General features: G+C 37.3%; 2 protein-coding genes across 2 annotated transcripts; one reads left to right on the forward strand and one right to left on the reverse strand.

Moving 5' to 3' along the window:
- On the forward strand, window positions 1,815–5,178 carry LOC109721079. The gene is made up of 3 exons (XM_020248498.1): window positions 1,815–1,934; window positions 4,383–4,532; window positions 4,616–5,178. Exons 1-3 carry the CDS (start codon window positions 1,815–1,817, stop codon window positions 4,877–4,879), a joined length of 534 nt encoding a protein of 177 aa, XP_020104087.1. The 3' UTR covers window positions 4,880–5,178.
- Window positions 10,496–14,499, reverse strand: LOC109721256 (G-type lectin S-receptor-like serine/threonine-protein kinase At1g34300). The gene is made up of 3 exons (XM_020248749.1): window positions 13,290–14,499; window positions 11,112–11,744; window positions 10,496–11,018 (listed from the first exon to the last, which is right to left on the reverse strand). The coding sequence occupies exons 1-3, from the start codon at window positions 14,456–14,458 to the stop codon at window positions 10,760–10,762; spliced, it is 2,061 nt and encodes a 686-aa protein (XP_020104338.1). The 5' UTR covers window positions 14,459–14,499; the 3' UTR covers window positions 10,496–10,759.

The following is a 15,126-nucleotide window of genomic DNA, read 5'->3' on the forward strand; positions in this document are numbered from 1 at the left end:
CACTAGCACTCACCGCTCCCAACTGACCAACAGGCGGAGTCCGTACAGCTCGCTTCGGCGCCCCGAAACTCGCGCTCAAATTGGCGGGAACCCGCGTCCCCGCGCCACGTCACGTGAGGGCCCCACCACCCGGGCCCCTACGCGGGGCCCACCCGAAAATTAAAATTATATTAAAAAAAATAACAACCCCGTTACGGTTTCCTCGGAACACCGTCGCGTGGTTTCCGTGGAAGCCTCGTTCGACGGCTCCGATTTTCGCACAGCGGAAACTAACGGCCGTGATCGTTCCACGCCTTCCCGCGGTGCATCACGAATAATTGTTGCGTGCACCAGGTGTACACGAATTAAAAAAATAGTATTTTCTAATTATGGGAAAAAAAGTAAAATAGGTATTTTACAAAATAGTTGATGAAATATAAAATACAGCATTGTTTTTATTTTTTTAATTTATATTTTATTAAATTAAATTATAATTTTAAAGCACTTTAGATTAGAGCTCAGCGATTACGTGTACGGATACGCCTGGCGCACGTAAACTTTTCAGAAATATCAGCCGAGATCTACGGTCGAGATTTTCCCGCTCCGTCCCTTTCCCTCCGTCCTTTCCATTTCTGATCATAAAAAACCGAGAAAGGAATTCGGCAAAAATGCGCCGAGCCCCCTTAACTAAATTCTATTTTTATTTCACCCCCTCTCCTTAACTTTATTTCTTTCAATTTATGACCCATTTAACTTTTCAAAAATTCCAAATCTGAATAATAATTTTAGTTATTCTCCAGTAAATAAGATACATAATAATAAGCGACTATTATTATTGGAGACAGTACGAATAAAAAGAATGATAAACTTTAAATACTGTTTCTTTAGTTTCACACTTTCTCACTTTAGTACCCTGTAGTTTTAATTTTCTCTTTTCATCAGCTCCTCCGTTAATATATCGTTAAATTATATACAAAAAACTCCAGATATCCCACTTAAGTTTATCGAATATTTATTTTAATATCTTTCGGTTTTAACTTTGTCATTGATTTAACAAAAATAATTAGTGGGAGAATAATAAAAAAAATAAAATAAAATTACGAGATACTAAATTGATACATTTTAAACCACGGAGTACTAAAATGAAAAAAAAAAGTGCGAAATATTTAAAACTTTCCTTAAAAAGGAAAGAAAAGAAAGTCCAGGGGCCTTTTTCGGAAATTTCAAAAATTGAGGGTTCTTCGCACAATTTTTTTCCGACTCGAACCCCTTCATAAAAGAAAGAATCCGAGCATTTCCCCTTATTATTATTATTATTATTATTAATTATTTCTTTTTTTCCCCTCTTTCTCTCTCCTCAAGCATCGTCGCCGCCACTTCATTAAACCCCTCAACCCATTTTCAAAGCGACGCCGAAAAAAAAAACATGGTATATATTTTTTCTTTTATTTTCTTTTTCCCCCTCTCTCTCTCTCTCTCCCTAATTTTCCCCCCAATTTATTTTCTTTAAACATGATCTGAAGCTAGGGTTTCTTTCCCCAAACCCATCTCAAATCATTTATTGGATTGGATTGAAATTGAAATTGAATTTGAATTTTTTTTTTTTTTTTTTGAAGGTTGGGTACGTAATTCACTACAAGAATAATAATAATAATAATAACAATAATAACAATAATAGTAGTAGTAGCAGCAGCGAGGGCATCGGCGTCGGCGTCGGCGACATCATCATGGTAAAAGGCAAAGGCAAAGGCAAAGGCAAAGGCAAAAAAGAGGGCGGGAAGAAGAAGAAGATGATGAGGAGGAGGCGGGGGGGGGAGTGCGGGGCGCACGGGGGGATGCGGAAGGGGGAGGAGAACTTGTTCTGCGTCGACTGCAGGCGCAGGATGTGCTCCCACTGCCAGGGCCACGCCGGCCACACCCTGCTGCAGATTCGCAAGTACGTCTACCGGGACGTCGTCCGNTATTCACAAATCAATAAAAAAAAACCAAAGTAAAAAAAAAAAAGAAAAAGTAGAGAGATAGAGAGAGAGCAAGATATAAATTATTTTTTTTTATTGATTTGTGAATAAATTGTATCAAAATTCACCAAATTTTGGATTGAGTGGAAACTCTGAATTTATCAAATTACGAGATACTAAATTGATACATTTTAAACCACAGAGTACTAAAATAAATAAAAAAAAATAATTTATATCTTGCTCTCTCTCTATCTCTCTACTTTTTCTTTTTTTTTTTTACTTTGGTTTTTTTTTATTGATTTGTGAATAAATTGTATCAAAATTCACCAAATTTCGGGTTGAGTGGAAACTCTTTGGGGGATGTGTTTGTTTTGTTTCATCGAAAGTGGAAGTATATGGAGTAGTTTTTTTTATCATAAATAAATTATATTGTATTTATCAAATCACGACATACTAAATTGATACATTTTAAACCACATAGTACTAAAATAAAAAAAAAAACAATCTATCTCTCTCTCTCTCTATCTCTCTACTTTTTTTTTTTCTTTGGTTTTTTTTTTTATTGATTTGTGAATAAATTGTATCAAAATTCACCAAATTTTGGATTGAGTGGAAACTCTGAATTTATCAAATTACGAGATACTAAATTGATACATTTTAAACCACAGAGTACTAAAATAAATAAAAAAAAATAATTTATATCTTGCTCTCTCTCTATCTCTCTACTTTTTCTTTTTTTTTTTTTACTTTGGTTTTTTTTTATTGATTTGTGAATAAATTGTANTAAATTCAATATAATTTATTTATGATAAAAAAAAACAATCTATCTCTCTCTCTCTCTATCTCTCTACTTTTTTTTTTTCTTTGGTTTTTTTTTTTATTGATTTGTGAATAAATTGTATCAAAATTCACCAAATTTTGGATTGTTTGGAAACTCTTTGGGGGATGTGGAAAGTGGAGAGATATGGAGTAGTTTTTTTTTATCATAAATAAATTATATTGAATTTATCAAATTTTGAATTGTTTGGGAACTTAACTTTTCTTCGGGATGTATTTGTTCCGTTTTACTGGAAGTGGAGAGACGTGAAGTAATTTTCGGTCATAAATAAATTATATCAAATTTTGAAGTGCTTAGAAACTTGTCGGTTTGTTTTTCTGAAAGTTGAGAGGAATGAATTAGTTTTCAGTCGAATAAATAATATCGAATTTACCAAATTTTGGGAAATGCGTTTACTTTGTTTGACTGAAAGTGGAGAGATGTGAAGTAGTTTTCGGTCGTAAATAAATTATATCAAATTTACAAAATTTTTGATTTTATTGGAATTTACAAAATTTTTGATTTTTTTAGAAATTTTTCTGGATGTTTTTGTTCTGTTTCACTAAAAGTGAAGAGACATAAAGTAGTTTTCGGTCGAAAATAAATTATATTGAATTTTTCAAATTTTGGATTGTTTGGAAACATTTCGGGATTTGTTTGTTTTGTTTCACTGAAAGTGGATGAGAGACATGAAATAGTTTTCAGCCATCAATAAATTATATCAAATCTATCAAATTTTGAATTGTTTGGAAACTTATCGGCTTTCGTAGTTTTCGATCATAAATAAATTTAAACTATCAAATTTTTGGACTGTTTGGAAATTTGTTGGAAGCGTTTGTTTGTTTGTTTGTTTGGCTTCACTGAAAGTGGAGAAGAACGAAATAGTTTTCGGTCATAAGTAAATTATATCAAATTTATCAAATTTTGGGTTGTTTGAAAACTTATCAGGGGACGTGTTTGTTTCACTAAAAGTGGATAGGAATGAAGTAGTTTTCTATTATAATGTTTGTTGTTTGATTCATCGTAAATTTAAAATCCCCAAAATATAATTATCGATAACTAAAATAAAATATTAATTAATATCTCATATTTTTACTATTTGATTTGTTTATTTTCTACCACACAAACAGCAAAATTGAATAAATTTTAGTCCATAGCTCTACAAACAGACAGCGAAGGAAAAGTAATTTTTACCTGCATTTTAGTTAATTGAAAATTTTACTTAAACCTGAATTTAGTTTCAATGAAATAAATAGACTAATTTGGAATTTTCATGGAGATGTATTATGTGAAGAAAAATAAAATATATTGAAGATCCCCTCAATTATAGGCTATTTGGAAATAGATTAGTCAAATTTTATTTTATTTTTTTCATTGAGACTTTGTGGTGTCCTATTTCTTAGAATTGAGTAATTTTAGGGGAAGAGGAATAAAAATGTTATCAAATTTATTGATGATTTTTATCAAATTGTTAATAATTGAGTGAGTTATTAAATTTGATAATAAAAACCTAAATGAAAAAAAATAGATAATAAGGGGGGGTTTAGTTATCAAATTGTTTTCTTTTCTTTTCTTTTCTTTGTTTTACTTTTTTTAATTAATTAATTAATTGTGTGACATGTTTTTAGCCCTATACTGTGAATGGTGCTAAGGTGGTGCATCTGAACCCTCGCGACAAATCTACACCGTCCAAACCCAACTCCGGCGGCCCCGCGTGCCGGATCTGCCGTCAAAGCGTTTGCAGCGATCTGAGCCGCTACTGCTCCGTCGCCTGTAAGGTAGTTTTGTAATTCCACCTCTCTTATCCACAAACTTTTTCATAACTCAACACTTTTTCACTCACGTCACAATTCGAGTACAGCTATCCGAAGAAGCATCAGAAGAGGAAGAATCAGGACAGTCGGATGACAATGCTGCAGAGCGATCGGAGCCGTCGATTCACGATCCGACGTCCGAGCTTGACGAGAACGGTACCGATAAGGAGGCGGACTCGTCTCTCGTGTACTCGCAGAACCAGCAGCAGCAGCAGGAGCAGCAACAACAGCCGTACGATTCAGGGGAGGAGAATCAGGGCTCTCGAAAGCAGCGGCGCAAGGGGGTTCCCCGGAGGGCCCCTGAGTTCTAGCAGAGGAGGAAACTTTTCGGTGTGAATTTCGCGAATTTCGCGCGAAATTCGTAATTTATTTGTCGAAATGATTATAATTTATTTTGGAAATATTTATAGTGAGGGTCCTTATAATGTTGTGGAGTTTTTGTCCCTAAATTTTGTGGTCATGGGTCCCATAAATTGGGCTGTACAGCATTCAAGAGAGAGAGAGAGAGAAAGAGAGTGTGTGAGTTCTACTTTTGGTTTGGACATATAGTTACCTTTTTTTTTCATTCATATATTTTAAATTATTTTTATTTATTTTTTGAGATCATTAATTTGCCGCGTGATAACACCTTCATTTCATTTCAAAGTTTACTGGGATTTATATTGAAACCATCTACTCTTAAGCATAACTGGTCTATCAGAGAAAAGTCAAAATAACGTCTGCGCCAGCACTATCGATTGTTTGATTGATAGGGCACATTTATCATGGGAAACAATTCGTGTGGCTGATTTTACTTGTGGGCAATCGTCCGTTGTTTGATTGATAGGGCACATTTATCATGAGAAACAATTCGTGTGGCTGATTTTACTTGTGGGCAATCGTCCGTTGATGATTTGATTTGTACAACATTCGTTTAATAATTTCTTCTTTTTATTAGAAAATTTTTTGCTTGAAATGACGCATACATAGCTATCCATCAGTTGTTTGATTGATAAGAACACCTTTGTTATGAGAAACAATGCGCGGGTTTGATTCTACGTATGTACAATCACCCGTTGATGGAGTTTGATTTGTACAGCATTCGGTTAATAATACCTTATTTCTATTAAAGAACTTTTGATTGAAATGATGTCTGCATAGCTATCCATCAATTATTCAGTTGATAGGACACCTTTGTCATCAGAAACAATTCGCAGGGTTGATTTTATCTGCGTACAGTCATCTATTGATGATCTGATTTGTACAACATCCGGTTAATAATACCTCCTTTTTATTAAAATTTTTTTGCTTAAAATGACGTCTACATAGCTATTCATCGATTGTCCGGTTGATAGGACACCTTGAAACAATTTGCGGGGTTGATTTTATCTGCGTATAGTTATCCATCAATTGTCTAATTTGTAAAACATCCTATTAATAATACCTCTTTATTAGAAAACTTTTGTTTGAAATGGCGTTCGCGCAGCTATTCGTCGATTGTCTGGTTGATAGGACACCTTTGTTGTGAGAAAAAATAGTCAGGTTGATTCTATCTGTGTACAGCTATCCATCGATAATCTGATTTGTACTGCATCCGATTAATAATACATCTCTATAGCCGTCCATCGATTGTCTGGTTGATAGGGCACCTTCATTACGAGGGACAGTTCGTGGGTTTAAATCTATTTATGTGCAGTGAGTCATCTATTAATAGTCTGATTGGTACGATATCTTTCTTTATAAGAAATAAGTCACGGAAATGAGCTCACCTGAATATATTTGTGTGGGGACCGGAGAGCATTCTTATTAAAAAAAATAAAGGCTTATATGCATAATTGGCTTTAGTACAAAATTTGTGGGTAATTAGTGGGAGATTAGTTGTAGTTTTAAAAGTAGGGTCCATGAAGTTGCAATCTAATGATTCGTTGTGCCTAAACCTTTCTAATCGGCTAATGCGATCCCGCCGATCAGCAGGGTCCATGTTGTTTTATGCGTATATAGAATTGAAAAGTTATTTTGGTTGTTTGGTTTCATAACTCACATCCCGTAGAAACTCAATCTTTCTGGAAAAACGCTCACTTCAGACCGGAGTCAATTACGTAAAAAAAAAAAAAAAGTGAGATGGAAAAAAGAAAATAGTCATTTATCTCTCACTAACTCTATCTTTTACTGTCTTCTACATAATTCACTTTCTGATACAAATAGCAGAATAAGAAAAACTTTAGTTTCGCAGCTATACAAACAAATAACAGCAGAAAAATAACTTTTATCCGAACTCTAGTTCATTCGAAAGTCTATTTTAACCTGCATTTCATCTTCCATAAAATGAATTGGCCAACACCATTATTGTTATTTTACTTATGAGGATAAGTATAAAGTATTAGAGTCTTTTGTAGTCTAGCTAATCAATGTTTAGTGATATTTTAACTAGTTTTTTTTTTTAATTATTGTTAAGATTTTAAAATTTAATTTTTAAATTAGTTCAAATTGATTCTGAGTAACAAATAACTAGTTTTCGCATTAAGTGCAATTAAATTAGTGTCTTAATTCTTCTAATCTAATTATGTATATATAAAGGAAAAAAAGAAAAAAAAAAGTTGTTTACATTGAAATTATGAAGTGGCTGCACCAACATTCAACTTTATATTCCACTATCCAAAATAAAATAAAAATAAAAATAATAATAAAAAGTAGATAATATATTGCTTATAATTCTTTTATTTAATATATTTGTTTAGAAATTTAAAAAATAAAAATAACCTTTTTTTTCCTTCCAAATTCTATTTTCATAAAGGCATATAGGACTTACTCAAACTATGAACTATTTTAAATCAACCGCCCAGCCTTTTTAAAATTTTTAATTTTACTTTGTAATTTTTCAGTTTATTTGATTTGAATATGTTAACGACGCTTTTGATGACCAGTACACTTCATGTAATTTCGCCACTATAAATTTATTAAAATAAGTAATTGACTTAAATTTTAAAGTCGAAGGACGATTGACCGACTTAAATCAAATAAATTGAAAGGTTAGAGAGTAAAATCAAAATTCTGAATAATTAGATAATTGATTCAAAATGGTCTACACTATCTCACATTAAACCAGAAAATACAAAAAGAATAAAAATTCGATAACCTGAAATTTAATAATCTTTCTTTTTTTAAAAAAATTGTCATCTATCACTTGACTCAGTGCATTATAAGTTAACCAATCATGACAATAAAAAAATATCTTCCATCAGTTTATTAAATTACATAAAATTAGTATTTTAGAAAATTTTTGAAAAAAAGACAGCGATGCTAAACCAGTAGTTAACTTTTCAAATCATACATGTGTGTAGAATTGAAAAAAAATTTGTTGACTAAAACAATATGTGACCCCTCACCATTCATATTCATCGGCGTGATCTCACTGCCTTCCTTATTTTCCGTGTGAATCTCACGACAACCCCGCAAATCGTATAAATTTTATGATTTTAAAAAGTTAGTTAAAAATTTAGTTGAAAAAATTGTGTCATATAATTTAACTGATTGAACCAGTGAACTTTGAACCAACAAATTTTCCAGCTTCATTCACAATAATAAAACAGTATATAAACACTAATAAAATGTAAGCGGTGTACAATTGCATGGTGCACCGGGTGCAGGCAAAATAGATACACCTGGTTGTGCGGATTCCGAGGAGGTGGGTCCCACCTTATTTGTTTTTGTGATGTGTTATTATCCTTCGATTATTATATATATATTTTTTAAAACAAATTTTTTTTTTGTGAGTTTGTTTTCAAAACGTGATTAGTACGGATGTTTTGTTTAAAGAATTTATAATTTAGTAATTTAGAATGTATTTAGGCTTAATTATACTTAAGACCACACTTTACTTTACACAATTCTTTTTTCCCACTTTTCATAATACACTATTTTTTTAAAAAAACTAAAGGTGCTGCTCAATTATCTATTTTTAAATTTTTTTTATACTGTAACCAATAAACCTATTCGCTGTTGGATTATTATTATTTTTAAAATATGGGTTTTTATGAGTTTGTTTTCAAAATGTGATTAGTATAGATTTTTTTTTGTTTGTTTTAGAATTTAGTACTTAGGAATTTAGAATATATTTTATTATCCTTGTTTTAATATAGATATTTTTAACTTTCTACATAATTCATTAAAATTTTATAGGGTTCCAATTTGATATTGAGATCCATTTAACGCTAACAGATAAAACGAAGTTAAAATAAAAATATATAAAGGTATGGTTTACATTAATATGGAATACTATATTACGTTCAAAAATAAATATTTTATTTTTATTGTATTTTTATCTGCATGTAATGTAGCTTTTCGTAATCCCAAATAAAGCTTTTAAGGATAGAGCAATGTAATGGGCTCGATTCTATTAGGCCTATATCACGGCCAAAGCGTGCAATGTAGCGGCCCATATTCCTTCAGCACGGCACGGCACGGCACAGCATAACATGATCAGCACCAGGCGGATACATAACTTGAACTCCGTACCTCCTACTGTGATAATACGTGAAACAACCGTTGTACTCTAAAAGCTTAAGAGACGTTTAGGTTCGAGACTTTTTATAGGTGTATGACGTGGATATGAATTAAATGGAAGGAAATTAATAATGCTAGAGGTTTGATATTGACTCGAACTCAGAATCTTCTATTTTGATACCATATAAAACAACCGCTATACTCTAAAAGTTTAAGCTGTTAGATGACGGTGTTTATATATTTTTATATTTAACAAATCCGACTGTGAATTTGAAAATTATTGCGTATGGATTGAAGTTTCACTGTTCGTTTCAGATTTGGAATCGAAATAAGATCTCGAGTTAAAAAGATTTTCAGCTTCAGATTATTTAAATCCAAAACTAGTTTTAATGTGTTTTCAAAGTCCATATTTAAATTTTTTTTTTTTCATTCATAATTTTTCTTTTTCTTTTGTAAATCTTATTTAGAAATTTGTAGTAGCTGTGAAAGAACCGTTGTACTCTAAAAGCTTAAGCGTTACGTCTGGGCTCGAGACTTTTTAATCGGCTCATGACGTGAGCTTGAATTAAATGGGAGGAAATTAATATGTTAGGAGCCTGGCGTGACTCAGAACTCAGAAACTCCTTCTCTGATACCATGTGAAACAACCGTTGTACTCTAAGCCCTTGTTTGGTTGGGGGTTAAGGGGTGGAAGCTAACCCCACCTCAAATAAATTATTCCGGATTAGTTAATCCCACCTAACCCCACCAAACTCCAACAGTCCAACCAAACACTATTTTCTATTCATAATAACCCACTATCTTTCTTATCACACATACTCCAACCAATCATTATTCTTCTTTATCAATTATTATATTCTTATCCCACCTACTCCAACCAAACACTATTTTTTATTATTCTAGACTAACTCCAACCCTCAACCAAACACAAAAAAACTTTAACCCCACTTTAATCCTGAACTTAACTCTATTCCTGGAATAGCTACTTTTTCCTTAACTCCGAACCAAACGGAGGCTAAAAGTTTAAGCGGTTAGAGAACGGTGTTTAAAAATTTTTATATTTAACAGCTTAAACATGCATCGACAAATCCTCCTTTTTCTTTTATTTCCATATATTTCTCAATTATCTGATTCATTTACGTATCCATCTAAAACTGAACATTCCAAATTTGATTTTATGGAATATGGATTTAAATTTTAGTATCGATCAATATCCCAAACACGAATATGAATATAAATTGAGCACTAAGTTTTTAAAATCATTGTTGGTAAATTTCGTTACGCGCGGATGAATGAAATTAAATTGTAAGAATTGATTTGGATCTCAAAAAAGCAAATTAACATATTGTTTTAAGAGATTAAGCTATATGTGTAGGATGGGAAATTATTAAATATTAAATTAAATATCACACATTAAATCATCAAAATTTTATAGCAATCAAATATAATTTAGCTTATATTATATTTCCTTTATTGCTCCAAATTTACTATTTGTAACAGAGTTCAAACATTCTATCAACAAGATTTTGATGAATAGTTACATTAATCAAAGTATACCTCAAACATATTTGAATTTCATTTAATTCATATTTTTAACTTATTTCGTATACATTTATTTATTTATTTATTGAGAGATACCAACCAACTGAACTAAACGTTGCTGTAGCCGGAATATCGTCGGAACATTTACTTGGTGAAAATGAGCTCAACTATTCGTCGGGGTCGCAGAATATAGCCGGCTTCGAGGGCTCGGTGATCTCCACCGACCCCTCGAGCATCTTCGCCACCTTCCCCATCGACGGCCGCGTCTCCGCCCGATCCTGCAAGCACCACATCGCCGTCTTCACCATCCTCTCCACCGTCGCAGAGTGCTCCGTTTCGTCGTAGCTCTCCATTATCCTCGGGTCGAGTATCTCCCCGACGTTCTTCTCCACGTACACTTTCTCGAAAGCCCATCGCGGAAAGTACCTGTCGAATTCGAAAATTAAGCTCGCTCTATCTGCTTCTGCTTTTAGCTACAGTCATCTCTAGCAAACGTAGTAGTAGTTTGATAGTATATACCATTCCTCGCTATCGACAGATTTTCTCTGAAACTCGAAGTTCCTCCTCCCGGAGACGATCTCTAGGAGAACCATCCCGAAGCTATAGACGTCGGCCTTCGCCGTGATCGGCTCTCGTTGGATAACCCATTCCGGCGCCAAGTACCCTCTCGTCCCCCGGATCCGCGACATCGTCACCTTGTCCTTCTTGGTAGCTAACTTCGACAATCCGAAATCCGAAACTTTAGGGCAGAAGTCGTCCTCCAGAAGTATGTTCTCCGGCTTGATGTCGCAGTGCAGGACCCACTCTAAGCACTCCTCGTGTAAGTAGGCAATTGCGCGCGCGACGCCTAGGGCTATGCGGTAGCGGATGTTCCAGTCGAGGAGCGGGAGAGGGGGGGCGTCGGTAGCGGCGGCGGCGGGACGGCGGAAGAGGAACTTGTCGAGGGAGCCGTTGGAGACGTACTCGTAGACGAGCATGCGCTCGTCCTTCTCGGCGCAGAACCCCCACAACCGAACCAGGTTGAGGTGGTGCATTCGCGCGATCACCGCCACTTCCGCCCAGAACTCCGCCTCGCCCCCGCCCACGCTGAGGAGGCGCTTCACCGCAATCACGCGCCCGTCGGGGAGATTCCCCTTGTAGACTATGCCGTACCTGTCGGATATCGAATACCAAATATCAAAAACATCATTCTCTGACATTTTAAGTTAATTTTAAATCAAAATAAAGTCATTTCAAAAAGTATCATCAAGTATCAAGTCTCACAAGTTCTATTCAATTGTACTTTTGTTCTTCAAACTCCGAAAGAGGCGATTTCAATGAATGCTGATGTTTTGTTGATGTGACAGAAAACTTATACTAAACGCATCACCACCATGTCAACTGCGCATCGTAAAATTTGAAGACCAAAATATCACGAATCTCAATGTTTAAGAACGAATAGTATAATTTATTCTTTTTGAAAAAATAAAGCAACTTGAACTCATCCTGTTTTTTTGCTATTGTTGGGCTAGGAACCGAATGCGGAGCGCGACAGGCCGGATCAAGGCGTTAACCACGTCAAGTTCCTTCTGAGGAAGCAGAGTCGGGTCCTGACGTGACTCTCGAGTGCGCCACTGATGAGTCGAAAAGCTAGAGTTTGCTAGCCTTGTAAAACTATACACCGAGAAGGATGCCTTAACAAGGATGCCTTAGCGTATCTTGGGACAACAAAGTTAACCCCACTAAATAGGGAAGATAAAAAGACAGTGATTGGAGTGACTCCAGATGAAAACTGATTCCTGAACCTCTTTCACGCTCATGTCACGTCGAGGTACTGCAGAAGAAAAAACTTTAAAATCCCGAGCGGGAGCGGTGAAGTTCGGCCAATCCATCCTATCCTGAATTCTGAATTGTTGCCCAAAAGGCTTAGCAGGTCAAGCGCGACAACGACATCAGTCGCGATGTGTTTTTTAGCCTTGCCAACAATCCAGACCCTTTTGGAGCCCCCAAAGATTCGGCTGAGGAGGGATGAGCTCAACCGGGTTCTTCCGCAAGTATTCACGAACTCGACTGGATGAGCCGAGTGATTCGGAGATAAACTCTAACCCTAACCCTACTCTATCATGCTCGTAACATCAAAAAACTAACAAGAAAATGTACTGCAACTAGTGAGAAAATCTACTGAAACTAACTCCTAACAGAGTTGTAGATGCCAAAAAGAAAGGAATTGAAATTTGTTGTGGCCTCTTACTCGTGTGAAAGACTCCTCTTCCGGGCATGCTTTTTCTTATTTATAATTCGGGCTGCCATTATTTGAGTTAATCCCGCCGTGAAAGTTCATTCGGCCACATCTCCATCTCTTTTTCCTCGGATCATATTTCGGCCGATTTCTTGTTGGCTACAAATTCATTCCTCCATGTATTCAACCGCATCTCGCTCAAATTATCTTTCCGTTTTAGGCATGCGGTTTGTAGCTCCGGATGTTCCATGTGACGCTTTGTGTTTTGCTTCTTGTAATTCGCTAACGCGGTTCGGACTGTTTTACCATATGACGCTATTTTTATGGCGCCGGGAGCTAGCTTAAGAGTATTGAATGCTGCGTGCAGAAATTTAAAGATAGATATCGTTGTTCTCCGATAGCTTAATAAGAGTATTGATCAGTGTACTGCGTGTAGAGATTTAAAAACGCCGTTATCAGATAGCACAGCTTAAGCTTACCCTCCGCGGCCGACGACGTTGGAGAAGTCGGCGGTGGCGGCCTTGAGCTCGGCGTAGGAGAAGCGCTTCGGGCCGCCGCCGCCGGGCAGGAGCTCGAGCCCGAACGTGCGCGCCATGTCGCGGTACTTGGAGTACTTCCTGAGGAAGGCCCAGAAGGAGAGCACGCCGACGAGCAGCTCGGCCGCGAACAGCCCCGCCACGGCCGCCGCGTTGCGCAGCGTGGCGCTGCCCTCCTTGGGCGGCACCGGCAGCGCCACGCGCACCGGGCAGACCGTCTCCACCGGCGCCGTCATCCCCGTGAAATTGCTGGCGTCCGTCTCCGACGCCGACACCCGGACGAACATCGCCATCGCGTTGGCCGGCGACCAGTAGCCGTCCACGAGCGCGCCGAAGTGATTGTAGCACGTCCGGCCGCCGGTGAAGTCGTAGCTGAATCCGACGCAGGTGGCATTCTGCACGCAGGCCGACCGGCAGCCGTCGAAATTGAGCGGCGAGTGTTCTGCATACTCGTTGCCGTCTGCGACGAAGCTGACGTAGTCGAGCCGGAGGAACTTGCTGTCGGGCAGAAAGCTTCGCCGGAGGGCGCAGCTGGAGGTGCCGCCGGCGGCGGAGGAGGAGTTGCGGAAGCCGGGAGGGCAGACGCAGGAGGTGGAGAAGCTGCCGTTCGGGAGGCAGATGGAGTTGTTACCCCTGCCGCAGGCGGCGGGGACGGTGCAGAGCTCCTGGACGGCCTGCCAGACGACCTCCCAGGGGGGGCGCAGGCTGTAGACGCGGAGGTTGCCGTCGTCGTCGAGGGTGAGGCGGCGGAGGGCGGCGGGGCGGCGCAGGTCGGACACGACGTCGGTGTTGGCGTTGTCCATCTGGAGCTGGCCGTCGGGGGTGAGCTTCTCGATGCCGGCGCGCTCCGTCCAGTAGCCCTTGCCGCCGTCGGAGAGGACGAGGGTGGAGCGGTTGACGAGGAGGTAGAGGCCGTTGCGGGAGCGCAGGGTGGGGTTGGACAAAGGGGCGGACTGGTTGCTCCGCGTTGGGAGCCATGGCGAGTCCGCGGAAGTGAAGGTCGAGGTAGAATTGGAAATGGAAATGGCGGAGGAGAAGAGATATGGGACGAGGAGGAAGAAGAGGAGGAAGAGGAAGGAGAGAGGAGAAGGAGGAGGAGAAGTCATGCCCATATGGATGATGGATGCCTTGGATTAACTAATTGCGATGTGAAGAATAAATAATATTAGAGTCATCTGGCTGCGTGAGACTCGTCCAGCTAGTCTTATCATTTTTTTTTTTTTTTTTTGGATAACTTAGCCTGCCATTCATCAATCAAGAGTCAAGACTCATATGATAGTTTCAGTTTACCAAAATTATAATCCGTTGAATCAAAATTACTGACTCAAAATACTTATATCAAGTTATTATTATTACTAGAATAGAATCCTCTTTTATATTTAATGATAATTTTATTCTCATCTGATGTGAAATTATTCTTCGAATGCTACGACTATACAGTTGATAGTACCAAACGCTTGGTTTTATCGAATTTTCTACGGTTAGATCTATCTTTCTGATCATTTTCACTTGTTAGGTCATACCATTCAACCAACTACCCACTCAATTCTAGAAAATACTATTTTTCTAATCGAGAATTACTACTATCCTAACCGCATATTCTTTTTTCTAACAACCGAACCCACCTAATAGCGTCAATGACTTGTTACTACTAATAGTACAGTGACCTAGTTCTTATTTTTATATAAATGATGCGTCAATATTTAGTCAGCTGATTTAGATTGTAACACTTAATTACAATACATCTAAAATCTTAAGTCAGAAATTATCAAAAATTAAA

Source organism: Ananas comosus, linkage group 15, assembly GCF_001540865.1.
Source record: "Ananas comosus cultivar F153 linkage group 15, ASM154086v1, whole genome shotgun sequence".
Lineage (NCBI taxonomy): Eukaryota > Viridiplantae > Streptophyta > Magnoliopsida > Poales > Bromeliaceae > Ananas > Ananas comosus.

Bases quoted from the DNA above. Each gene is read 5' to 3' on its own strand.
- LOC109721256 (XM_020248749.1), bottom strand. From the start codon at position 14,458: ATGGGCATGACTTCTCCTCCTCCTTCTCCTCTCTCCTTCCTCTTCCTC. The intron at 11,745-13,289 runs GTAAGCTTAAGC...GATATCCGACAG, and splicing joins AACGTCGTCGGCCGCGGAGG to GTACGGCATAGTCTACAAGG. The intron at 11,019-11,111 runs GTATATACTATC...CGAATTCGACAG, and splicing joins TCTGTCGATAGCGAGGAATG to GTACTTTCCGCGATGGGCTT.
- LOC109721079 (XM_020248498.1), top strand. From the start codon at position 1,815: ATGCGGAAGGGGGAGGAGAACTTGTTCTGCGTCGACTGCAGGCGCAGG. The intron at 4,533-4,615 runs GTAGTTTTGTAA...ATTCGAGTACAG, and splicing joins ACTGCTCCGTCGCCTGTAAG to CTATCCGAAGAAGCATCAGA.